The sequence below is a fragment of the Sinocyclocheilus rhinocerous genome, unplaced genomic scaffold, assembly GCF_001515625.1.
Source record: "Sinocyclocheilus rhinocerous isolate Xijiao unplaced genomic scaffold, SAMN03320098_v1.1 scaffold564, whole genome shotgun sequence".
NCBI classification, from domain to species: Eukaryota; Metazoa; Chordata; class Actinopteri; order Cypriniformes; family Cyprinidae; genus Sinocyclocheilus; species Sinocyclocheilus rhinocerous.
Genome location: NW_015645070.1, coordinates 72,374 through 98,150, shown reverse-complemented (window position 1 = coordinate 98,150; position 25,777 = coordinate 72,374). Strand labels below are relative to the sequence as shown.

Genomic DNA, 25,777 nt, shown 5'->3' with positions numbered 1-25,777 from the left:
CGAGTTTCATTCATGAATGAAAGTGCGTTTTTGAACGAATCTAGTGAGTCAGTGATTCATGATTACCCATTCATAAAGACAGTCACTTGCTTCATTCCTGAATGAATCAGCCTTTCGAACGAATCAATTGATTCAGTGATAAAATCAGTGACTTGCTGGTGGATTTAGTTTCATTTTTAGCGTATAATTTCAGTTATTTAAATCATTTAATATTTCTGTATTCAAAATTTTATAAATAAAACATTAATCTCCACATGAATGTATGAATTTAATTGCACTCATGCCACCTCTGAGCCTCATTAAACGTCTGAAAATGTACCTACAAGCCACTTTTGTCTTCTACTGTGCCACCTCTGTAGTACAACTTAATTTATTAATACTAATTTCATATGATTGGTAACTTATTTGTCTTATTCTACTTCTTATTATATTGTTTTAAATAGACATTTTAAAAAGCTTATAAACATACATTTTTTAATTTGACAGATGAAAATGATGCCACCTAATTTTTTTTAATTAGTAGGACAAGCGCTCCTAATTACAATAAGAAAAACACTGCTCTTAAACTGGGTGTGTGACGGGTATGGCTGTGGAATGGGGTTTGGCTGAGGAAAAATTCAGTCAAAAGATTTTTTTTGCTTTAACCCCATAATTTTCGCACATCAGGGAGCCGCTATCAATATGCGGGGTATTGAAATCGCATTTGAATTAGCGCTCGCTGTTTAATTTCACTTTCGATTTCGCGATATAGCGGCACTCTGTGTAAAGGGAGCTCATCTTACAGTGCGTGCATAATTATTATGCACATTGATATTCTGATCATATTTCTTTCCAAGCACATTTTACTGCTTTAAAAAGTCCTTGAAAGTCCTTGAATCTGGTGTTCATGAAAGAGTGGGAACCCTTGTAACCGAACACAGTAAGATAATGTGATGTTTGTCTTTTACAGCGCCTGAAGAACTGGGAGATCAGAGAGAGGAAAAAAGCAAGGGATTACAGTAAAGAAACAGAGAGAGAAGAGGAAAGACATAGAGAGATGGTAAGAATAAGTGGATAAAAACTATTAGCTAACAGAGTATATTTATACACATGATGATATAGGTAAAAACATTATTACTCTGAAATTTTTAATGTAAATGTTAAGTGTAAGTAGTGAAATGTTAAGTAATGTAAGGTCTTTCATGACACTACATATGCTGTGGTGTGAATTTGATAGGTGCTTGATATAAAATAAATGGTGCTTTAAAAAGTCCTTGAAAGTCCTTGAATCTGGTGTTCATGAAAGAGTGGGAACCCTTGTAACCGAACACAGTAAGATAATGTGATGTTTGTCTTTTACAGCGCCTGAAGAACTGGGAGATCAGAGAGAGGAAAAAAGCAAGGGATTACAGTAAAGAAACAGAGAGAGAAGAGGAAAGACAGAGAGAGATGGTAAGAATAAATGTATAAAAACTATTAGCTATCAGAGTCTATTTATACTCATGATGATAGAGGTAAAAACTTTTTTTTTTGCTATGTATTTTTGCTGAAATGGTTTTTTAAAAAAAAGTATTATTTTCTCCTCAGTTGGACGCACCATAATTTCAAGCAGCTGAATAGATTTAAACTGTTTAATGCAAGAAGTAATATGATTATGCATGTCTTTACTGTCACTTTTGATCAATTTAATGCATTCTTGCTGAATAAAAATATGAATTTCTTTTTTTTAATTTTTTTTAAGTATTTTTGTACCCAAGCCTTTGAACGGTAGTGTACATATATTTTTACTAAAACATATTTGCCATCTTTTTGTCTGATCTTTTTTTGTCACATTTTTGAGTCATAGTACAAGGAAGGAAATTAGTCTAATGACACACTCTGTAGGAAACTTAATGGCTACAAATTCATCAATATATGTCTTGGCCCTAATTAGTTGAGTGCGCACGCGTCTTTCACGCAGCATACAAGCGGTGTTGTGCATTTTGACCATTTGATAGGAAAAGTATTCTTAAAATGCATTCAAAATTCGGAATAATTTGTAATATATAATTATTCACGGTATTTAGAAGTGCCCACGATAACAATATCGTGCATATTCATTACCGTGATATATCGCATTACCGAATACCGGCACAAGTCTAGTTCCAAGAGAAAATTATTCAAATAAAACCCTTTTTTTCCGGCAGACTAAAGAAGCCAAGCGCCTGAAAGAGTTCCTGGAGGATTATGATGATGACAGAGATGATCCCAAATACTACAGGTACAAACCCAATGAAATGATGCAAATACTTACATGTCAAGGTTGTTGAATAACAGTAATGCAGTTTTTACTCTGCAAGATTATGAAAAAGCTCTCAAAATATAAATATTTTTAATTTATCATTTTACAGTAGGTGACCATAGTTGAAGAAAAACCCATATATTCTGTTGTGCTCAAATACATTATCTCGCCCTGTCTATAATTCTAGTCTTGCTCTCTTTTTGTCTGTCTCAGGGGCAGTGCATTGCAGAAGCGATTGAGAGAGAGAGAGAAAGAGGTGGAATTAGATGAGAGGGACAGAAAAAGAGAGAAAGATGAGTTGGAGGAGATCAGACAGAGACTCCTAGCAGAAGGACACCCAGACCCTGATGCTGAACTTCAGAGAGTGCGTATGTGTGTGCGTTTTTATGTCTGCATTCGTCTGCGTTTGTGCGTCTAACTTTGTTTTTTGCCTTAAAGATAGAACAGGAGGCCGAGAAACAGCGGCAGCCTCCTCTAAAGCAAGAGCAGAGCGAGGAGGTGCTGCACATCTCCCATGAGGAGCATCAGAGAAAAGAAGGCATGGAGCAAGAGGCGTACTCCTCAGACAATAACATCACAGACCGAGAGGAAGACGAAGAGGAGAATGATGATGACCGAGAGGTCAAGCCATGCTTGAAGCCCACACTCAGACCTGTTCCAACGGCGCCCTCTATCTCTTCAGCCAGTGGCAATGCCACGCCCCTCACACCTGGCAGCGAATCACCACACGGCGTCACGTTGCATGAGAACGCTTCACATGAGGCCCCGCCCACAGACGAGCTCAGGCCTAAAATAGGCCTCAGTCTCAAACTAGGTCTGTGTGTTACTTGAACGATATTTTCTGTAAGGAATTGACAAAAGCATTGGAGCTGATGTGCAACAAATTCAGATTTAGTGAGACATTTCTTATATAGGAATCGGAATATAGGAATTACTTTATTATTATACTTTATTATTATGATTGAGCTTGACCCCTAACCCTTGTTTTGAACATCTAAACCTCGATAGTATTTACTTCAGCCTGAACCACTGAACAACTCAGTTCTATCTATCTATCTATCTATCTATCTATCTATCTGTCTGTCTGTCCTATTTTTATTTAGTCTTATCTATTTTTATTTACACCACCGTTCAAAGGTTTGGCGTCTTTTATTTTTTAAAGAAATTAATACAGCAAGGATGCATTATTGATCGAAATTGACAGTAAAAACATTTATAATGTTACAAATGGTTTCTATTTCAAATTAATTCTGTTCTTTTGAACTCTCTTTATCAAAAAATCCTGAAAAAAAAAATCACTTTTTTTAATAGAAAACAGATGAAATTGTATTTGTAAATGTATTTTTGATCAAATAAATACAGCCTTGGTGAGCATAGGAGACTTTCTTTTAAAAACAAAACAAAAATCTTACTGACTCTAAATTTTGAATGGTAGTGTACATTGATAATATATTCAGTATTTAGAATTTTTTTTCAGAAAGTTTTTCTTCTCCTTTGCATCAAATGGTTTCAAACTACTTTTTGTCTCTCAGGTACTGCAGGCAGTCCTAAATTGCCCCAGGCAGGAAGACGAAAGGCTCTTGCTGCGGTGGACAGCGTCTTTAATAAGTTTGATGAGGAGGAGGCGGAGGAAGCACCCAAAAAGAGGAAGCTGGTACCTCTTGACTACAGTGAGGATGAGAGGGGAGGCCTTAGCCTAGATGGAGCAGAGGTCACAGGGTCACGGCCTGGTGTAAACACTGAAGAGAAACGAAAACATATCAAGAGTCTGATTGAGAAAATTCCCACAGTCAAACAAGAGCTGTTTAATTATCCACTGGACTGGAACATGGTGGACACGGTGAGAGAAAAGCTATTAGACAAGCTATTAGTGTGACTGCTTTAAATGGCTGTTTATTTGTATATTGTGGCTTATATCGAACAGTGTTTGTAGACACGTGTGCATGTAATGTATTGATGACTCTTTTGCCCACACAGACATTGATGGACAGGAGGATCCGCCCCTGGATCAATAAGAAAATCATAGAATACATTGGAGAAGAGGAAGCCACACTAGTTGACTTCGTCTGTTCAAAGGTGCGTGTTTCTGTCTGTATCTTAGTGGGAATATTGTCTGTTTTCCATTCTCTGTATTAATGTGTTTTGTCTTGTTGCAGGTCATGGCTCACAGCACGCCAGAGGGAATTCTGGATGATGTTGCCATGGTAAATAGCACATTTAAAAGTGGTTTGATATTTGCACATACTCCTAATAAATAATATTGGGTGAATCTCACAAAACCTGTCATGTCAGTATCATGTTTCACCATTATATTATATTATATTATATTATATTATATTATAATATAATATGATATTTAGAATATAGTATATTATATAAGTCAAATTTAATATTTCTTTTCATGACAATTAAGCACATTTCTCATTACCAAAGTGCCAGAGTTTCTCATTACCAAGGTAATTTTAACAATAAGCGTTTTGTAAAAACACAGTAACATTTTTTCTTTTCATGTTTTTGTTAGATTCACCCCTTTACTGTGTGGATAATCATTGGGTGTGTTTCCTACAGGTACTGGATGAGGAAGCAGAAGTGTTCATAGTGAAAATGTGGAGGCTTCTGATCTATGAAACAGAGGCCAAGAAAATCGGCCTGGTGAAATAACATGAACTGAGAGTGATAGAAACAAGCAGGAGAGAAGTGAATCTGGCTTCACTGTCCTGCTTTTAGAGCCTTTAACTTAAAGTATGGTGGATGAATACCACAGATTGATGCACTTCAACTCTTCCTATATACTCCAGAGGATTAACTGCACAGCTACTGGTGTGAATGAGTGTGTGAATGTGTGTGTGTGTGTGCATGTGCACACTGATGTGTGTGTGTGTATAATAGGCATGTGCCAGTTGGTCTGACTGCATTGCCAAAACCGTGTAAAAGTCGAAAGTTCTTTCATGCCCAGATTAAACGGGGAGTCTAGTTTGGTTGGCTGTTTTCCATTTGACTTAGTTGTAGGTTTTATTTAATTATTTTTTTCAGTCTCCAATTTTTAGCACAACCAATTTAAATCAGCGTACATTTTTTTCCTTTTATTATTTGAGTGAACTCCGTTAGATTTGACTGTACCTGCCTCATTATTACATTTTTGTGCTGTATTATTATACAAACAAACAATGTTTGAGTAAGGATTAAATATTTCACTGTAAACAAGCTGAATGAAGCCATACCTGTGGAGATATGGGATTTTCTCCAGGTTTGTCTGGTTTTGCGGCAGTGGTTTTGAATGTGGTGTATTTTGCACATACCAGCCCATCTGAAGGTTTGTTTCCATGGTGATTGATTTGACTTTGAAATATTAAAATGTCTGATTTTCTAAACTAGAACCACTTCTGTTGCTACTTTCATCTTTTTTGCTTTTATAATTCTCAGATTGAAATCGTTGCTGACCACAGGATTCACCGAAAACAAGTAACATTATATAATGCATTTCATTTTTATGACTTGATGGTTAATGCTAAACAAATCAGTGCTTCATTGAATTGGGGAGACTAGGGCAAGTTGTCACAGGGTAACTAGATTTTGAGTCGAAGGTTCAGATACTAAAAAAGTACTTTTTCTCTAATTTTGTTCTCTGGACAAAGAAATATTCATAAATGTCATGTTTGTTTTATACAATTTACAAATTAATTAATGAATGTATTTTTTGCCCAGCAGAAACGGTACATTTTCTATTTAATCTTGCAGTTCCATTAATTGTTTTGACCTTCATATTTTTTTGTTTAAATTTAGCTTAAAAGACGTTAAACAGCTGCTATATAATAGAGTATCTAATAGCAGGTTCCCATTGTGACAAATAAAAATTCAGCGTGTCAGTATAAGTTCCCTAGGTAATGATGGAAATGTTCAGTTGTCAGTCAATTGTTAAAAAAAAAAAAGCTATTAAAAACACATTTTTCTTTGTTGTCTATATTGCAGTTCTAGTGAAATTTCTAAGGGTGGCGCAGTTACTCAGGGATGCCGGTGAGCGCCTCTCCCCAACAAACAACTACATTTTGAGTGACTAATGCTAATTCAGAAACGTTCTATTCATTGTTTTTATTTAGCACATACGTTCTTCCTGTGAAAAAGGCCTGTGATGTATGAATCAACTTGGACTTTATGGAAATATCCAGTATCTTGTGGGCTGTGCGAGTAACAGGTGAGTGAACGACCATGTGATTTACGTACGTTACTGCTGGTGTAATAAACTGTTTAACTCGGAGCTTCACAACAATTGCCTGTGAAAAGAGAAAAAAAGATTTTACATCTATATATTTTTACCGCAGTTGTCAAACTGTAATCACAAAACTTTACGACAAGATAGAGCCAATATTTTCACCTTTTATAACCGATGTTTTGGTTACTGCACCACTGACGGAAAATTACAATTTGCGTTGCGCGAGAAAAACTTTTAAAAGGTATCAATAATAACAGAAGTGAGCCCGAAACAATATATATCAATCCATAGAAAAAGTCAATCCCCCCTTCTTTAAATTCGCTCTCTGTTCACTACTATTGGTCTTTTGTAAGTTGGGCAAAAGAGTTGCAAAAAACAGGTTGGAAATGGTAGGAAACACCAGGCTAAATATATTAATAAAGGATCGGGGGTTACAGAGAGAGAGAGAGAAAGAGAGGGTGGTGCACAGGGAGGAGTGGGGAGACCTGTTACTGCTGTTCCAACTGCGCGCTTTCACTGCGCAAAAGCGCACAGAACTGTTATCTGCTTGAATCAAGATGGCATTCTCTTGATTCTTTTTCTTATCAAAGCTTTTTTTCCAGACAAAATGTATTAATTTTACTCTCTTAGCATGTCTTTAGTATTTACGAAGTTGCTCAGAATCCTCTTTTGACATAAGAGGACCCTGCGTCTCCATGCGCCTTTTCTTACAACTCACCGTTCCTAACATTTAACGCCATTTAAATGTTTTGAGACTAGGGCTGCGAGGATGTGGACGCTACCGAGGACCCGGTTCGCGTACTGTAACGGCTCGTCGAGCAGCGACGACAAAGAAATCGCCGTAAACATCGGCGGCGTGAGGCTGGTGCTGTGCGGAGACATTCTGAACCGCTATCCGGACAGCAGGCTCGCCGAACTAGTGAACTGCTCAACTCGGAGTTTTGATGTAATTTCCTCGCTCTGCGATGATTACGACCCTGGAAAACGAGAATTCTACTTCGACAGAGATCCCGACTCGTTTAAATGCATCGTGGAAGTGTACTACTTTGGAGAGATCCATATGAAGCGCGGAATCTGCCCTATTTGTTTTATCAAAGAGATGGAGTTTTGGAAGATCGACTTGAGCTACTTGGACGAATGCTGCAAGAGTAACTTGACTGAGAAGGAGGAAGAGTTGGCAGAGATTGCAGACAAGGTGAAACTGATCCTGGATGATCTGGACTGTGACCCTAACGTGAGCCGCACTGAAAGGTGGCAGAAGTTCCTCTGGAAGTTCATGGAGAAACCAGAGTCCTCGCTCCCAGCACGCGTAATTGCCGTTGTGTCCTTCCTGTTCATCCTAGTGTCATCTGTGGTGATGTGTCTCGGGACCATACCGGACCTCCAGGTGGAGGACTCTGAGGGGAACCGCGTTGAGCACCCGACCCTAGATGCTATCGAGACGGCGTGCATCGGCTGGTTCACGGTAGAGTACGTGCTGCGCCTCGCATCGTCCCCAAACAAGGTGCGCTTCGTGCTCTCCTTCATGAACATGATAGACTTCTTGGCCATCCTGCCGTTCTACGTGGTGCTGGTTCTCACGTACCTCGGCACGGCCATGATGGAGCTGGCCAACGTGCAGCAGGCGGTGCAGGCGCTCCGCATCATGCGCATTGCGCGGATCTTCAAGCTAGCGCGCCATTCTTCTGGCCTGCAGACGCTCACGTACGCGCTCAAACGGAGCTTCAAGGAGCTGGGGCTGCTCCTCATGTACATGGGAGTGGGCATCTTCGTGTTCTCCGCTCTCGGGTACACCATGGAGCAGAGCCACCCGGAGACGCTGTTCAGAAGCATCCCGCAGTCCTTCTGGTGGGCCATCATCACCATGACCACCGTCGGCTATGGGGACATCTACCCAAAAACCACCCTAGGCCGGTGCAACGCGGCCATCAGCTTCCTGTGCGGGGTGATCGCCATAGCGCTGCCCATCCACCCCATCATCAACAATTTCGTCATCTATTACAACAAGCAGAAGGTGCTAGAAACCGCCGCCAAGCACGAACTGGAACTCATGGAGCTGCGCGAGCTCGAGCTCGCGGTAAGAAGCTCCTCGCGCCGGTCTGACGCGCCCGGGAACGCGTGGGAAGGTGCCTTGCGCGCGTCGCGTAGCGATACATACATCCCGCTACTTTCGGGAGCGCACAGAACTGAGAGGGAGCCCGTGAAGAAGAAAAGCCTGACTTAGGCCAAAAGTGAAAGAAACTTGCAAAGCACTTTAAGTTTCACGAGAGCTAGTGTTATTTTGGTCATTGTGCGCTATAAACTGCTGTGCTGCAGTGTGACCGTCAAGCTGCTTGTGGTGTTTTCACTGGACATCAAAAGTCAGTTCCTCTTCAAAAGTGTTATTTTGTCTTTATTAAAATAAAGTGCATGTCAAACTTCACGCGTATGTGTTTTAGATAACCAAAATATTTACATCAACATAATCAGAATCTATATATATATATATATATATATATATAATTTATTTATTATTTTCCTCAAATGCAGATTTTATTGGTTGCTAGGAAGCAACTGTCTGATGACAAACACCAACCGTCTGTCTATTTTTATAATACTGGTGTTTTTTTTCCCATTCTCAGTATTATAAGGACTTACAAGCATGTAGACATGAGAGAGATATTCTCAGACATTCTTTTCTGGAAGGAAGAGTGTGCAACTCAGGTGTTGGCGGAGCTACAGGTGAGTCTTGCCTTTTAAGCAATGAATCTTCAAATTAAATAATTTACACAGTCCTCAACTTTCTCGTTCTCTCTCTTCCTCTATATCTGTCTCCTAACCTCTGCACAGTGATCAGATTTCAAGTGGTCAGTGCTAAATACAGTTTTAAATGGGGTCCAAAACCAATTGTGATTACTTGCAGCACATTTGGAGGTACTCAGAAATGCATGTAACCACATTGCATTTAGTGTAAAATAACAGTATTTGTCCTTGCATTATAGTGTTGTTCACAAGTGCACTATTTGCTCAGGTTTGCTTAAAAGCACACTGCTCCTTTGCAAGCGGTCAGCACAACAGGTGTTTGAAAAGTGAGCTGAGATTCTGAAATGTTGCTTTTTCAACCATTTTGCTTTACGTCTTGAGAGAGTTTTACTCTCATCCTTATGTTGCCGTTTCCTGATGTCCAATTCCTGACTCAACATTCCAGCACAGAGATAAAAACAAATGAGTCACAGAATCCACCCAAACATGCCGGAATTCAGTGAAGGGCCACTGGAGGCTAAGAATAGGACCCCTAGCATGATGTGGGCTGGTGTCAGTCATGAAAACCGATACTGAGCGTTTATGGAGGGAATGTGTGTCTGGTTGTTATATAGAGAAGCATTTGAACATGTCTGCACGGCAGGGGGTTCTCACATACACCCTCGACACGCTCCGACAAGATGGCTGCCCTGGCACCTACAAGCGTGATGAGATAGCTGACATGGTTTAGATTCGCAGCCTGAGGAGTATGGGTGTGCTCCTGTGTGGGTTTGTGTGAATAGTTGAAAGGTTTCTTTTGGGGTGTACGTTTATTTCGTTCTCTGCAATGTGTACTTCGTTTGTATAACAGTTTTAGTGTTTCTGATAGTTGATATTGAATATTGTTGATTTGATTTTTGTACATGTACAGGTTTGAAGCTTTAATTCTTGCACAGTGAGTTGAGCCCACCTCTGCGGTCCTCTGATTCAGTGTTCTCCTAGTATTCCAGTCCATCCAGTCAGCTCTCTTGGGCTCCCATCACCATCACTATGGTTAGAGAACATCTGCCAATTAACAGGATCTAAACCAAGCTCAGCCATAAGGATGCCACCAAGTTCTGTTTCCATCTGGAACTGTTGTGATGTTCTGATTGAGAATAAGAGAATACATTGTCTTAATTTTCTTACCCCATTGGTAACTTTTTTTATGCTTAATCAAATGTTTATTCTTTAAAAAAAAAAGGTCAATGGAGTAAGAAAAATGTATACCTTAAAGATTTAAAGACATTTACATTTAAACCATATTGCTTCTTTACAGTGTATGAGTGAATTACAGTGCAGTTAAGAGAATGAGTGAAATTCTGCCTACAATGTGAACATATTTGCAAATTACAAGTATGCATATGGCTGAAGTTTTGTACATGTGAGTGCATGCGCATTGCATGTCTCACATAAGCATTGGACCATGAGATTGAGTGGCCATTCTTGTGCTGTAATCCCTGCAGGCACCAGAGCATTCACACTTCATCCTCATTGTGAAAGTGACTGCATGCTTTATAGCTCAAGATTACACTTTCCAGTTAGTGCTGACATGATTACAGCTGTTCCACTTGCTGAAATAGTTTGAGAGCGTGCTTGCGTGTTCACAGCTGAGTATATTTTAACCAGAAAGTTTTTTCCTCATGACTGCACACAGGTTAGAAACGTGAAGTGTATTTATGAGAGGCAAAAAAAAAAAGACAGCAGCTACTGTTGATTTACTCTAATATTTTAATATTAGATACTATTATTTTGTAACTTTTGCTCACGAAATACTAGTATTGGTACTTTTAGTCAGCTCAATTTTGTTCACTCACAGCAGAGAATAAATGTTTTTGACAAAGGCTATAAGAGAATAATGCACTGCTGAAAGTGGCATTCCCTTGCTGAAAGAATCTGAACAATTTTTTCACTCATTTATCTATGCAATTTATTCATTCCATCTATTCCGTTATCTGCCATTAGGTGACTCAAGTGTTTTGTTGACATTTAAACATCCAGTTCTGTGTACTCTCAAGCACTTAATGGCATTTAATGTTTTGCTAAAAATAAAATTGTTTTAGAATTATGCTGGATAAAGAAAAAAAAAACATTCCAGTATAAATGGAGATGTCTAATAAGAACTGATTCTCAGAATTCTGCTGTTGCTAAGAAAGGTAAATGGCTCTTGGGTCTTCAGTCTCATGAAAGAACAATCGCAAATGAGATCTCTTTTCCTCCATCTTTAGACAGCAATCAGATGTGAAAGGTTTGTGTGACCAGACTTTGGTTCAGCCGCACTCAGCTTGTTCTCGCTCCAAAGGTGACATTACGAGCACAGCTGGGTGTTTTGTGATTTAGAGCTTGGCTGAATGTGTGTGTTTTAGTGCAAAATTTAGGAGACTGTCTGATTGTTAGTGATCATTTGTAAGCACTGATCATGTTCTGCCAGCTCACGCCTACAGTTCTGCTGCTCGTTACGGTTCTAACAGCAAAAATAATTAGTCCAACACTCTGGCAATTCCAGTCCGAGATAATTACTCAAACACGGTGCAGTCCTTCACACAGACAGAACAACTTGACCTTTTACTTCAAAGAGCGCCAGAGAGAAAACGAGTAATGATTGTCTTTTATGAGACAGAAAAAAACTGCCTTTTCACATTGTGCTCCTAACCACCTTACCCATTAAGGAAATGATTAGATGAATAGAGGAAAAGCTGCATGGATGAAACCCTTTTTGAATGATTCCTGTTTCACCTACGTTGTGTATATAGTATTTCTGCTGTGTTTCAGATTTGTGCCCTGGAGAGAGGGCAAAAGGTACTCCACAGGGGCATTATGGGTATCATCATTATAAAGTTCCTCAACATTGTGTCTATCTGTATGGAGGATGTGTGTGGGGTCAGCTTTTGCCATCATTGTTGGGATCAAATTGTGCCCACAAGGATAGTACAACCTGTAATTACCTACATGGCTGGGAACAGCTAATGGTCCCTATCAGCAAAAAATAGCTTAAATGGAGAGTTCACCCAAAAAAGAAATTCTGTCATCTACATCATTTACTCACCCTCATATGTTTTAGAATTAATTTTTCCTTCTGTACGCCACAAAAGGAAAAGGCAGGACATTCATTCAGATCTTTTCTGAATAATGAAAGTGAATAGTGACCAGGGACTGTAGTGTACTGTAATGAATGTCTTGTACACTACATTCCAAGTTTTCTGAAGCGGTTGTGTGTAACAATGTTGAAATTTGGCATGTTGCGATTAGTTATGAGAATTATTCATGGTCATTGATATCAAACCTGCTGTTTGGTTGATGTGTGCAAACATGAAAAAGATTTGAGAACTATGGTGGAAGAAATGTTCTGTGATTTACATTTTAAGCACTATCAACATTCTATAAAGCTAAGTATAGTAAAAAAAAAACTAAGTATAGTTAAAATCTATTAGCATATTTACTGACATATCGCTCGAGACTTAGGCTACTGATTTAAAATTATAATTAAACTTTATTTGGAGTATTACCTGTGCACAATGCACATTTCTTAATATTAAGCCTAAATTGTGTTTTAATGTCGCTATTGATGAGGATTGTATGATCTTTGAATAAAAGCAGTCTTTAAATGCAAGATATTTAAAGTGTACCTAATGTGGTGTTTTCACTGGACATCAAAAGTCAGTTCCTCTTCAAAAGTGTTATTTTGTCTTTATTAAAATAAAGTGCATGTCAAACTTCACGCGTATGTGTTTTAGATAACCAAAATATTTACATCAACATAATCAGAATCATACATACACACACGTACAATGAGCTACAGGTGTGAAATCAGTCTCATACATGATCACCATCCTCCAGAGGTGACTGTAGAAGTGTAAAAAATGAAGGATTTACAGGACACAAACCAAATTTGTGGTAAGAAAGTATAATTTCACTTTTTTTAAATTTAATTTTAGATCATGTTAATGGATGGCAAATGATTAAATTAATATTGTGAATTGGCGTTGTCAAAATTGTGATGAGGGTAGCATAAAAATTCATAAGCAAAATTCTATTTTTATACATGTGTAGGCCCATTCATTCATTCATTCATTCATTCATTTTTTAGTATTAGTGTTACCACTCTTCCCAGTAGTGGGTTAGATTTTAAGAACATCACTCCTTGAACTTGACAGTAATTTCTATAATATATATTATTTCATACTAACTATAGTTCAAATCTATTAGCATATTTACTGACATATCGCTCGAGACTTAGGCTACTGATTTAAAATTATAATTAAACTTTATTTGGAGTATTACCTGTGCACAATGCACATTTCTTAATATTAAGCCTAAATTGTGTTTTAATGTCGCTATTGATGAGGATTGTATGATCTTTGAATAAAAGCAGTCTTTAAATGCAAGATATTTAAAGTGTACCTAAAGTATATCCTTGCTATAGTTCCACTTTAGCACAATCAAATGTACTTCAGTATATCTTTAGTTGGACCTCAGCACTACTTTCGCAATATTAAAGTGCATTAAGCAAAAAATTAGTTGTTCAAATTTAGCAGACTGTTTAGTATACTCAAAGTACAATTGCAGGGTATTTTTTATTAAGCACATAAATATGTAAATATATTTGTAGTATATTTAGCATGAAATAAATGTATTTCACATGCATTTTAGTATATTTATTTTTCACTAGGGTATGCTTTTGTGTTCCATGGAAGAATGAAACTATTAGTTTGAACTTTAATTTTAATAGAATATATTATTATTATTGTTGTTATATTAAATATTGATAGGTTTAATATTAATAATTATTTTCTTCAAACATTCTGAATTATTAATTGCAATAATTTTTGAAGTAATTACATTTTAAATAATAATTTATATTATAATTTTGTTGTTGTTCAAATATTAATATTAAATGTATTATTAAACTATTAAAGTCATCATGAATTAGAAATTCACACTACTATTTTCTAAATGTGCATTATTGATCTTACTGTGAACAATTCAACAATGTATTTATATCTTTTTTATTTTGACATTGTAATTTTTAATCAGAAACAGAAATATCATAACTGGATTTTCCGATGAAACGTCAGACTTCTCTCTGGTGATGTATGACACTTAATTTTGTTCACATAAACCCAGCTCTTTTGTACAATTGACTAGAAGCTCACATTCAGATCTGCCTCTATCCAAACAACAACCAATGAACTAAACTAAATTCCTGTATCTGTTTCACTTAGATACAGAAAGGATCTATCTTTTACATGACATGGTTTTTACATCATTACTTCTTTTACATGGCAACTTTAATTTTAAAACATTTATTTTAAAATCCAAAAATATTTCTGCAAGGGTTAGATTAAAGGTTAAGGGATAGAAAATATAAAAAGCTCAGCTTAAAACAGTTGGAAGCCAAAGAAAAGTCCCCATGCACTATGATAGAATGTGCGTGTTTGTGTGTAGCAGAGAGAACCGAAAACATGCTAAATGGCAAGATAGATGTGAGTGTGTGTGGGCTGTAAGAGAAAAACAGTCAGGAGGTTCAACTCATGGATTTATTGACTGATTCCTGGACAGACTGACAAAGAATAATGTTGGTGTTTGTTGACAGCCTGGATAGCGAGCAGCAGAAGACTTGATGAGGATTCATTATTTATCTAAATTTAATCTGGTATCTTTAGAAAAAGAGGAGCAGGAGAGAGAATGTTTCACAGATGGACAGAACAATGAATAACTGATCATTTCAATTAACCTGTTTAGTGGTGCAGGAAGTGAGACTGTTGGGGCAATGATGGGAAGTCGCATTTAATTGGTCCCGAGGACAGTGTGATTACTTGCTTCGGTACCCAGCTGACAAGAAGAGACAGTGAACAATCTTGCAAAAAAATGGTGAAATAATGATACCGTACTCCGCTAGCATCTTGTCCTGACTGTGGATTATTGAGCCATAGAAAAAGGACAAAAAAGGCAGAAGTATCACATTGAGATCAATGATAACTTTTGAACAGCATGCAGGTGTCTTATGAACCGCCTAGACTTGGCAGAGCATGAAATTGCAGTGTTTTTTTCGATACGAACACAGCCACAGGGATGCTGAGCTCTGCTTTCTAAGATGCTGCTGGTTTCGGAAACGCAAACAGTAGGCGGGGCTTAGTGGGAGTGGGAAAGTGGATGGGCTGTATCTGTCAATGATAATAAGGTATAGGTGTCTTGTTTAGAAATGTTCAGGGCTGATTGATGCAGTTATGTACATAATCGCTCTTTTTCCTGCATGTGTCTGTCTCTTACAGTTTACACACTGGGAACCATTAATCCATGATGATCAATACAGTCTGACAGAGTCAACATGTTCCTCATTTTACACAAGCACCTAATGCACATGCAGAGTGTTTCTGCACTTGTAGCCAACCAGCAGGACCTTTAATTATTATTTAGGCTTCCAGAGGTTTTAGAGTGAGAAAATATTTAGATAAAATGAACCTTTGTTCAGTTCAGTTGTTGTTATTTTAAGCCCCGTTCACACCAAGAACGACAACTATAAAGATAACTATAAAGATAACGATATTAGCGTTCACACCAGCGAACGATATTGTCTGTTTATTCTAAGCGCATGTGTGTCTGCCGCTTTAAATTCTCGAGCTTGTTGTAGCAGGATGGATTCTGTTTGTATCGTTCATCAGCTGGAAAAAAATCGTTCTGGAAGTGATTCCAACGATATCACTTCTCTGTGCCTTTATCGTTATAGTTGTGGTGTGGACTCTGCTATTCTTTAATATTGAGAACGATTTTTAGAACTATACTTTATCGTTATCTTTATAGTTATCGTGCTTGGTGTGAACGGGCCTTAAGTTATGTGTAATAAAATGGAATGACAGAGGGAATAATGATTGAACTACTGAAATTACTTGGGTTGTTACCAACATCTGGTGAAAATTTCAAGTCAACAGCACCTTTAGAAATATATTTACTGAGAAAAATGGTGACGTGTTCAATACTTATTTTACCCGCTGTACTATTATGGTTTTTGTTAACATGCTGGCCATGTTTAAGGGTTAAAGTGTTGGATGTTCTCTGAGCCTCTGCTTTACTCTCGTCTGCCCCTCAGGTCTGAGTGGAGTGGCATCCTAATCCTTTTCTACAGTAGATTGAGATCTGCATCTTCAGCCTTTTTCAAGGATTACACTTGTGTCTGTGCGTGTGTGTGTAGATTCTGACTAGAGAGAGTGAGAAGGATGGTGGAAGGGCTTGCTGAGTTAAAGGTCATTTCTGGTTCTGAAAAAGGAACATTTTGAGTTTGATGTTATCCAGGGATGGACTGGGACTACGAAACTGCCTATAGGACCTTTACCAGCCAAATACATGCCTGCTCTATTATTTAGTTCATTTACAGGTATATTGATTTTGGCAATGTTTTGATATGTCTGAAATGGTGTTGGGCAGTTTGACCAAAAATCTGTATCATGTTTTTTTTTTTTTTAGGATTCTGATGGTTTCACGGTTTATCCCGGCTTTCCCTGACTGTGCCTTTATATGAATCAGAATCCAAACAAACATGTTACATGTAGCATGAGCAGTTTTTGATATAACAGAATGGTCTGACTTCAGCTTTGTAAAATTATGCTTCATATAAAACATGCCTGCACGAAAAAGAAACCGCAGACAGGCTAAATGAGAACACTCACGCTCTGACAGCAGGTGGCGCTTATGGAACAGCAGCACAGAGTTTCCTTTGTTACTGCTGTAAACAAAGCAGCACTGAGCTTTTAAATTGGCTTCCACATTAAATGAAAAGGAAATACCATCTAAACTTTCCTTAAGACAGTCAGTTCCCCTCAGAGATACATTTATACACCCCTCCCCCAATTCAGTATTTAGGATTTTCTTCCAATATTTGGCGCATGAAGTGAGTTTGCTCTGCCTGCTACAGTTTTTTCTCATTTCATCTCTGGCCTCTGTTAACGTCCATTTACAGTTGGTTTACTTGCCCATTTAAAGAATTAGTTGTCTAATTAATATTTTAAAAGTTCTCTATAGTGTATGTGTTACGGGGCGACAGAGACGTGAGACGTGCGGATCCATCTGCAAAGCTTTTATTTAAAGGCGTGGTCATAAAAATAGGCAAGGTTCTGACTAGGGATGGGTATCGTTAAGGTTTTAACGGTATTACTACTCTTACCGATACTGCTTATCGAAGTACCAAATCGATAAGCAGTATCGGTAAGAGTAGTAATACCGTTAAAACCTTTTTATTAACATATAAAGCAATGTTAATTCAGAATTAACTGAATTGAGAGCGATAAACGCAAACAATACTCGGCCTTGAATGGTGGTGTGAGACTGATTTATATAGTGTGTGTTATTGGTAGCAGCTGTGTGTGATTGGTTTCAGGTGAGCTTGTGATTAGTGCAATGGAGTATGGGAAATGTAGTCCAGGGTGATGTGTAACAGTCTGTGTGGTGTGAGAGTCAATATCATGGGAGGGCGACCTCTGGTGGCAAGTGGATGGAAGTTCATGGACCAGATTTGTGACAGTATGCAGTTAACAGGGATCCCCTTTCAATTCAGGAGGCTGTCTACATTACTTAGCCACTTGTACCAGAATGCCGTTTAAAAAAAAAATCATACCGCGTACGTAATTCAAACCAGTTTACCGTTTAAACTGGTATATCGCCCAGCACTTGAAACATTTTTGTACACATACAAAGCATTGGTAAGATTTTTTTATATATATTTTTAAATAAATCTCTTATGCTTTCCAAGTCTGCATTTATTTGATTTAAAAATACAGTAAAAGCAGTAATATTGTGAAATATTATAATAATCTATTTTGATAATAAAATTAATTTAAAAATGTTTTAAACCTTTGTACAGTAGTGTACATTACACAATTGGCACAATTAAACTGGACGACAAACAATACATCTTTTAAATGTCTATGATGTGACCCTCAACAACCAAACAAATTATGTACATAATGTACAAAGTACATTCATGTTCACATAATAAATTCTATATAGAATACTAATTGGCATGTTTTAGAGCACCCTAATGGCAATTTTGGGAACATGCCATAATAGCTTACAGGAAGCAAGACAGCTTACAGAGACCTATTTTTTGTCATATCAGACTCAAAAACACTAACTCTAACCCTAATTCAAAAATAACTGCAGGACTTGGGACTTTGAGACCACTGTGGACATCTATACTTTATTTTTATTAAATAAAGATATTTTATGCAAAATATTTCAGTTACGCTACACTTAAACGATAACTTTTATCCTAATTCTTAACAGTTGGACAAAAAAAGTGTCTTTAAAAACTATTGGAACACACTGCCTTTACCTATACTTTACCTATACTAAAAATAAAGGTGCTTCAAAAGGTTCTTCAAGCGATGCCATAGAAGAACCCTTTTTGGTTCCACAAAGAACCATTCAGTCAAAGGTTCTTTAAAGAACCATCTCTTTCTTACCCTTTTGTAATCGGAAGAACCTTCTTTCGCCACAAAGAACCTTTTGTCAAACAGAAAGGTTCTTCAGATGTTAAAGGTTCTTTATGGAATCATTTAGACAAAAAGGTTCTTCTATGGCATCGTGAAGCACCTTTATTTTATATACAACAAATTTTATTTAACAATTTGAACATAAAATGAAAATATATATATTAATGTTTAATTCCTTAAAACATTGGCAAGTAGTCCCAGTTAAAAAAAAACGCTGCCTTAAAATAATTCTCTTCTTTCAACAGTTCTCACCTGTATAGATTCTGGAGAGGTCGAGCAACTGTCCTCCCCTCTCCCTCTGTCAGTGACAGACCAGTTAAAGTTAAGAACATAGATGTAATGAATTAAAGTAGCCTACTAAAATATGATAAAGTATTATGAGATATCATAAGTATTCGGCGCAAAACAACTTTGCTTTATTGGGAAAGGATAATTCTACTCTGGACGCGAGTGACGCGACAAACGAACCCAATAATCAGTTATGCTGTCCATATTTACATTTACTCATTTAGCAGACGCTTTTATCCAAAGCGACTTACAAATAGGAGAGCATATAACACACACTGGATCCAGCGCGAGGTCACATAGTTCTTAACGGGTTCTTTTGTCGCATCATTCGCATCCGGTGTAGATGCCCCGTTAGATCAAATCATAACGTAGCAATTCGATCGCGTGATTTGTGTCATCGTGACATAACACATACTTACAGTGTTTGAAAAAGGACGTAAAAATCTATTTTTTTCTGGGGTGCATTTTACCCCCAAACCGCCCAAAGAACAAAGTGAAATCGCGAGAGCAACAGGACATTTGAAGCTCATGACAGACGCGCCCAAGAGATGATTCGCCTTGTGATTGCCTGAATGTTAGTTCACTCAAATCTAAATAAACAAATCAGAGAACACGGGCGGAAATATCGAAATATCGGCGGTGGGTAAAAATAAAGTGCAGGGGACAGAATAACCTTTTACTGACACGTCCCCCGCGTCCCCCGCGGCTGCTACGCCCCTGACGACAGCTGAACCGCAAGTTGAGCAGCCCACATGGGAAAAGTCCCGGTGCTCCCCATGGTCCGTCTCCGTCCACTGTACTGATTGATTGGAATTCCCTCTCCGTCTAACCTCTGTCCTTGTGGTCCTGTTGTAACTGAACACACTATCCCATGCCCTCCTCTTCATTGTGGCTAAGAAAATCATAAGTGTTTATGTATACATGAAATACTTTTATTCAGCAAGGATGTAATTAATTGATCAAAATTGACAGTAAAGACATTTACAATGTTTTCAGATTTCTATATAAATAACTTTATTTTCAACATAGAATCCTGAAAAAATGTGGATTCCACAAATATATTTGGCAGCACAACTGTTTTCAGCATTTGTTGAATGTTTCTTGAGCACTAAATCAGCATATTAGAATGATTTCTGAAAGATCATGTGACACTGAAGAGTGGAGTAATGATGCTGAAAATTCAGTTTTGCCATCAGAGGGAAAAATGACCTTTTTTTTAAAAACTAAAAAGTGATTTTAAATTGTTATATTTCACAATATCACTAAATAAATCTAGCTTTGGTGAGCATAAGAGACTTTTCTCGTACTGACCCCAAATGTTTGAACCATGTATATTGTTGGCCCTAAAGCTGTAGCATGGTGTTTAAGTCATAAATTCAAGATCTTCCATTCATATTTTTTTCTTTAAATCTTCCATTATTGTTTGGATCCTAAACTGCTGTGTAGATCCGTTTCTGTCTGCTCAATGAATCATTTCCATTTGGGAGCTAAAATGCATCTGGAATTTGGTTACACTGACGTCTCCTCAGAGTGTGTTGGTTTCTTATTTGCAGGAATGGACTGAGATGGATTTGCTTAATCACAAGCCTAGACAAGTATTTGGACGTCCTCTGAAGTGTTGACCTCGTCCATCTCTCCATTCTGTCATTTATTGGTATCGCTTCTTATGTGTGATTCACTCGTGTGATCCGTAAATGAGCTTAATGTAGGACAGCAGCGGCACATATGCGTTAATCAGAGAGCGATGTTGACAAAACACACAATCATGAATGTGTGTGTGTGTGAATGTAAGACACTCATAAATCACAGAGATTAATGCTGGCTAACAGAGCAAAAAAGTTCAACCAATCACTTATATTGATTCACTCTTAAAGCGGTCATATGATGCTATTTTAAAGATCATTATTTTGTGTATTTGGTGTAACAGAATATGTTGACATGCTTTAATGTTCAAAAAACACATTATTTTTCAAATACTGTACATTATTGTAGGTCCTCTATGCCCCGCCTCTCTCAAACGCTTCGTTTTCTACAAAGTCCCCTCCTTTGACAAGCGCAGTCTGCTCTGATTGGCCAGCTGACCCAGTGCATTGTGATTGGCCGAACACTGCAAGCACGTGTCGGAAATGTAACGCCCCTTACCATAATCGCGAGCGTCAGCTTTCAAAGTAAATATCAAGACCGTTAATAATGAGATTAGTTTTACCATCAGTTCAAGCCCGAAAGGACAACAGAGTCGCGTGACAGACACAGTGATGAAGCTGGTACGTGTTTGCAGTACACAAGCCACGGTTAAGAGTCGGAAATGTAACGGCCCTTACCATAATCGCGAGCGTCAGCTTTCAAAGTAAATATCAAGACAGTTAATAATGTCGTTAGTTTTACCATCAGTTCAAGAAAGAAAGGGCAACAGAGTCGCGTGACAGACACAGTGATGATGCAGTACACAAGCCGCGGTTAAGACAGCTGACGTGCTATGATTTCTGACAGGCAGTTCGCTCTCCTGTGATGTGACCCTGTTCCCCTCACACACACACACACACACACACACACACACGACGCGTTACTCTGCGCTGCGCAAAACTATGCACTAATGCACTATGCGCATTTGAACAGTCAATAGCAAATACGTAAACCAGTAACAAAACATACGTACAGTCGCTGATTCAGAAGCGCCAGATTGTCATAGGAATGTCGGAATTGACCCTTTTTGTTTTTTTTTTTAGAAATAGCCTTTTTGCACATCCAGCCTTGTACTCTTCTAGGTTCAAAAACTGTCGTCCATAAAATGCGTTGCACAAATTCGAACATCTGGGTTGTGCTGTTCTGTTGTAAATAAATCTTAACCAATGATTCCTAATTGCATCTACTTCCGGAAGGCCAAATAAAGTGCTTTTGCTTTTGCACTGAAACACAGCGTCTCCCTGACATGGCTGCATCAACATTACTGCTGTTCCTGAAACCACTCCTTCTTTCTTTTCGTGAACATTTGGGCGGCATTATGCCAATATTTCCACATAGTGACCTAGATATGTGGGGGCGTGTTAGAACGAGCCGTTTTAGGTAGGTGTGGCTGACTCTTAACTTTTATAAAGAATATCTCTTTGGATTTGAGACTTTAGTCTTTGCAACTTTACAGATCTTCTTTATGCACCAAGAGCTTGTAACACTCCAGAGAGAAAGGAAAACTTGAAATCGCATATGACCCCTTTAATCTCTTTTACCCACAGAACCTCATGTGGTGTCCATTCTGTTGAAGCCAATGTTAGATTAAATCAGCAAGTATCATAACCAGGCAGATGGATAAGAGAGTATGTGTGTGTAGTCAGTGTGTCATTCATCTGTGTCTGTTTGAGTGTGTTTATGTGTGTGAGAAGAATGTCTGTGTTTTTTGTGTTGATACTGAATAGCACAAGGAAGAAACATTGGTGGATTTTGCACTTGTAGTGCACTTGTGTACTTTTATTATTTTTTTAAAATTGTATTTTACATGAATATGTGTGCATCAAACATGTGGAGTGAGTAAGAGTCTGTAGCTCAAGGAACTATGTTTTTTTGTTGTTGTTGTTTTTTTACAATAGATGTGCACACAGTTACTTTACTGTACATTCTGTGTGCAGATACTTCGGGGTTAAATTTGCAAACAGAACTTCCTAAAACCTCCTTTTGGGGACATCCATGTATGTCCTGAATTGAAAAATGAGTCCAATGATAAATAATTAATACTACTGTTAAAAATGTTTGTGGTTAAGATTTTTAAAATATTCTTAAAAACTAAAGCTGCATTTATTGACAAGATATAATAATATGACAAAAATACAGTACAAACATAAATATTATTACAATTTAAAACAATTCTTCCCAATGTTAATGTATTTTAAAATGTAATTTGTTCCTGTGATGGAAAAGCTGAATTTTCAGCAGCCATCACTGCAGTCTTTAGTGTCACATGATCCTTCAGAAATCATTCTCATATACTGATTTGCTGCTCAAGGAACATTTCTTATTATCATCAATGTTGAAAACAGTGCTGCTTTTTTGTGGAAAGATTGATGCATTTTTTCCCCACAGGATTCATCTTTTGAAATACACATTTTTTGTAAAATTATAAATGCCTTTACTATCACCTTATTTTCATTAGTAATAATAATAATAAAAAACCTTAGTGACCCCAAACTTTTGAATGGTAGTGTATATTCTCTAATTCTAAAATTATTTTTATAAAATAATATTGTGCATCTTTAAAAAGTAATGTTAATTTAAAGGACAATATAGAGTAGACAGGAAAGTAAGGAGAGAGGGGAGGAACGGGATTGGGTCATGGCCCAGGTCGGATTCAAATCTGAATCCCTGTGAGCCAACAGCTTTTGTATTGTGTGTTGTGAGAATGTGTACAGCCCACAGTACCATAGGTCCAAAATTTTAATAACATTATAAAACAAACAAAAAAAATAATTAAATTATTTTAAGGTCAGAATTTTTCTTGAGTCATTATAGTTACCTTTATATAAAAACAATAGAAGCTATGTCCTAATTTAGGTAAATGTACGTGTGAGTTTAGGGAGGCTCAAGCCCTTATTATGATGAGAGTAAAATAAAGGAGAAGAGTCTTATCACATAGAAACAGGTGTGAAAATGACAGTGTGGGGGCGGAAGCACTCATGCACTCTCTCTCTCTCTCTCTCACACACACACACACACACACACACACACACACACTCATGATACCCTGATGCACATTTATTTCTTGGTAGCAAGTGGTCTGATTGGTGTGTGTGTGTATGACAGGGTTTTTCTTCCTCCTTTCTTTCCTCTAACAATAGTGTATTGCTTTATATTCACACCAAATCAAATAAGATTTGCGTAGAAATCTTCTTTAAAGAATCTAAGCCCATTACTGAAGACCAGACGGACGTACAAAAGTCTGAGAGCACTAGTGAAAATGCTTCTCTGTTACAATCATTTCTAATTTAATACAACATACAAATGATATTATCAGCATGACCGTTGAGTGAAAAGTTGAAGTGAAAATGTTTTTTTTTTTAATGAATTACAAAGTGTCTCTGTATTTGGTTTGTCCCTCTTTCGTGTTAATGACAGCAGGACTTAAACTGCATGAACTCCACAAGTTTGTGTGAAACTGAAAAGCATCTTGAAAAACATCTTCTCAACAGAGTTGTCCATATCAGTGTTCTCACAAAAATCCTTAGAATCCAGAATATTTATTTGGAATCTTAAAAAAAATTGTTTATTTATTCCCAGTTTAAATGATTTAAAAACATATATTTTTACTTAAAAAAAAAAAAAAAGGTTTTCAACAATGTGGTCTTAGACTTTTGTGTCCCAAAATCGAATCACCAAATTCGAAAACATTCAGAAATCTACAGGTGTGTTTGGACATACCTGATGCTCAGAGTCTCCTGCTGCCTTTTGAGTGAGATTTGAGAGCAGCAGGTCTCTGGGGAGCATTTGTCGTCTCAACGGGGTGCGAATGTCTTTTTATGGGTACCGGCAGATCCCTGGTGTAGCTGAGCTGTGTGTGTGTAAACTCTTGCCGCTCCAACAGAGTGTGTAGCTGTGATCATCCAACAGAGCCCTGGGTAGACAGCACAGGCTCGGATACACAATACAGTATATAAACGACACAATGGGACGCACATATCTCTCAATCTCTCTCTCAATATGATATCTTAGCCCTGCAGAGTGTTTTGTTTGTGTGCATCTCACATTTCTTCTTTTCCACCAGACAGATTGTGCCATCTTTCCCCCACTCTGTAATGCTGCAGCAACTCGATACTGTCTGGCAGCACATTTTTCAACTTTCCAACACTTTTTAAACTTTAAAAAATATCTGTATCAGTCAGTAGTAGTAAGTGTATTTTTCTTGGATCTAAAGAAGATTATTTTAAAAATTAGTCTTTTTTTTACTCTAGTGTTTTATTAGTTTATGGTTTAGTCTGATACTGCACAAGAATAGGGTAAACAGCTTTTTAATTGTTAATTGTTCTCCCTGAAAAGGAAAATAGTTACAAATAGTTGCAAGTTTATAAATAGCTACAAAGACATGGCAAGTAGCACGTTGTATTATGCATGAAATTTAGAAGTTGAAAGACTGAAATAGTTTCTTGTAAAACATAATACAATAATCTTCATTTACGACTTTTAAAAATAGTTTTTTTTTTACAGTGGAGAAAATTCAAACAAAATCGCCAAATGTTACAATATTTATGAATTCTCGTGAGTTTTTTTTTTTTTTTTTCAATTTGTCACAAATATTAAGTATTTTGGAGTGCGGTGATCTGCTTGTGAATTGAATTTGTACAATCTAATTTGTACTTTTCAGATCAGGGGTTTCTCTTACTACTGAAAACCCTTAGTGGAGACTCTGTCTCTACTGTTTTTTAGTTTGTGTCAGGGGCGTAGATTACGTGGGGGACGTGTCCCCCCCCCCACTTTTAATATCACGTAAATTCGTCCCCCGCACTTTTTCGGGCAAGTGTGTTCGCATAGAGGTTTTCAAGAGCCGGTGTGAATAAATATAGATTTAAATTCAGAGAGACAGGATAGTCTGTGCATGTTCTGATGTTTTATTCGAACCCAGAATAAGGCGAGATGAACATAACGGAGCGCTAAACACTCCGTGCAGTGTGTGTTTCATTCATACTCGAAGCCGGAGGGCGCTCTCGCGCAGAAAGTCGTATGAGGAAATTCCTAATATGGACAAAAGCGTCCAGCTATCGCTGTATGAAAACAGTTGTTGAAAAACAGAAACGT

General features: G+C 37.6%; 2 protein-coding genes across 2 annotated transcripts in view; both read left to right on the top strand.

Moving 5' to 3' along the window:
* rbm25a (RNA binding motif protein 25a) overlaps positions 1-6,274 on the top strand; it is a 16,328-nt gene extending 10,054 nt beyond the window's left edge. The window contains exons 11-19 of the mRNA XM_016508644.1: positions 950-1,039; positions 2,166-2,239; positions 2,474-2,624; positions 2,699-3,074; positions 3,793-4,100; positions 4,238-4,336; positions 4,417-4,464; positions 4,829-5,722; positions 6,230-6,274. Of these exons, the coding sequence (XP_016364130.1) occupies positions 950-1,039; positions 2,166-2,239; positions 2,474-2,624; positions 2,699-3,074; positions 3,793-4,100; positions 4,238-4,336; positions 4,417-4,464; positions 4,829-4,921 (1,239 nt within the window). The 3' untranslated portion in view covers positions 4,922-5,722; positions 6,230-6,274. The remainder of the gene's footprint in view (positions 1-949; positions 1,040-2,165; positions 2,240-2,473; positions 2,625-2,698; positions 3,075-3,792; positions 4,101-4,237; positions 4,337-4,416; positions 4,465-4,828; positions 5,723-6,229) is intronic.
* A 768-nt stretch (positions 6,275-7,042) lies between these two features.
* LOC107705381 (potassium voltage-gated channel subfamily F member 1-like) lies at positions 7,043-8,759 on the top strand. The gene has a single exon (XM_016508645.1). It carries the CDS (start codon positions 7,240-7,242, stop codon positions 8,692-8,694), a length of 1,455 nt encoding a protein of 484 aa, XP_016364131.1. The 5' UTR covers positions 7,043-7,239; the 3' UTR covers positions 8,695-8,759.
* Positions 8,760-25,777: the final 17,018 nt, after the last annotated feature.

Coding starts and splice junctions, on each gene's coding strand:
- LOC107705381 (XM_016508645.1), top strand. CDS start 7,240: ATGTGGACGCTACCGAGGACCCGGTTCGCGTACTGTAACGGCTCGTCG.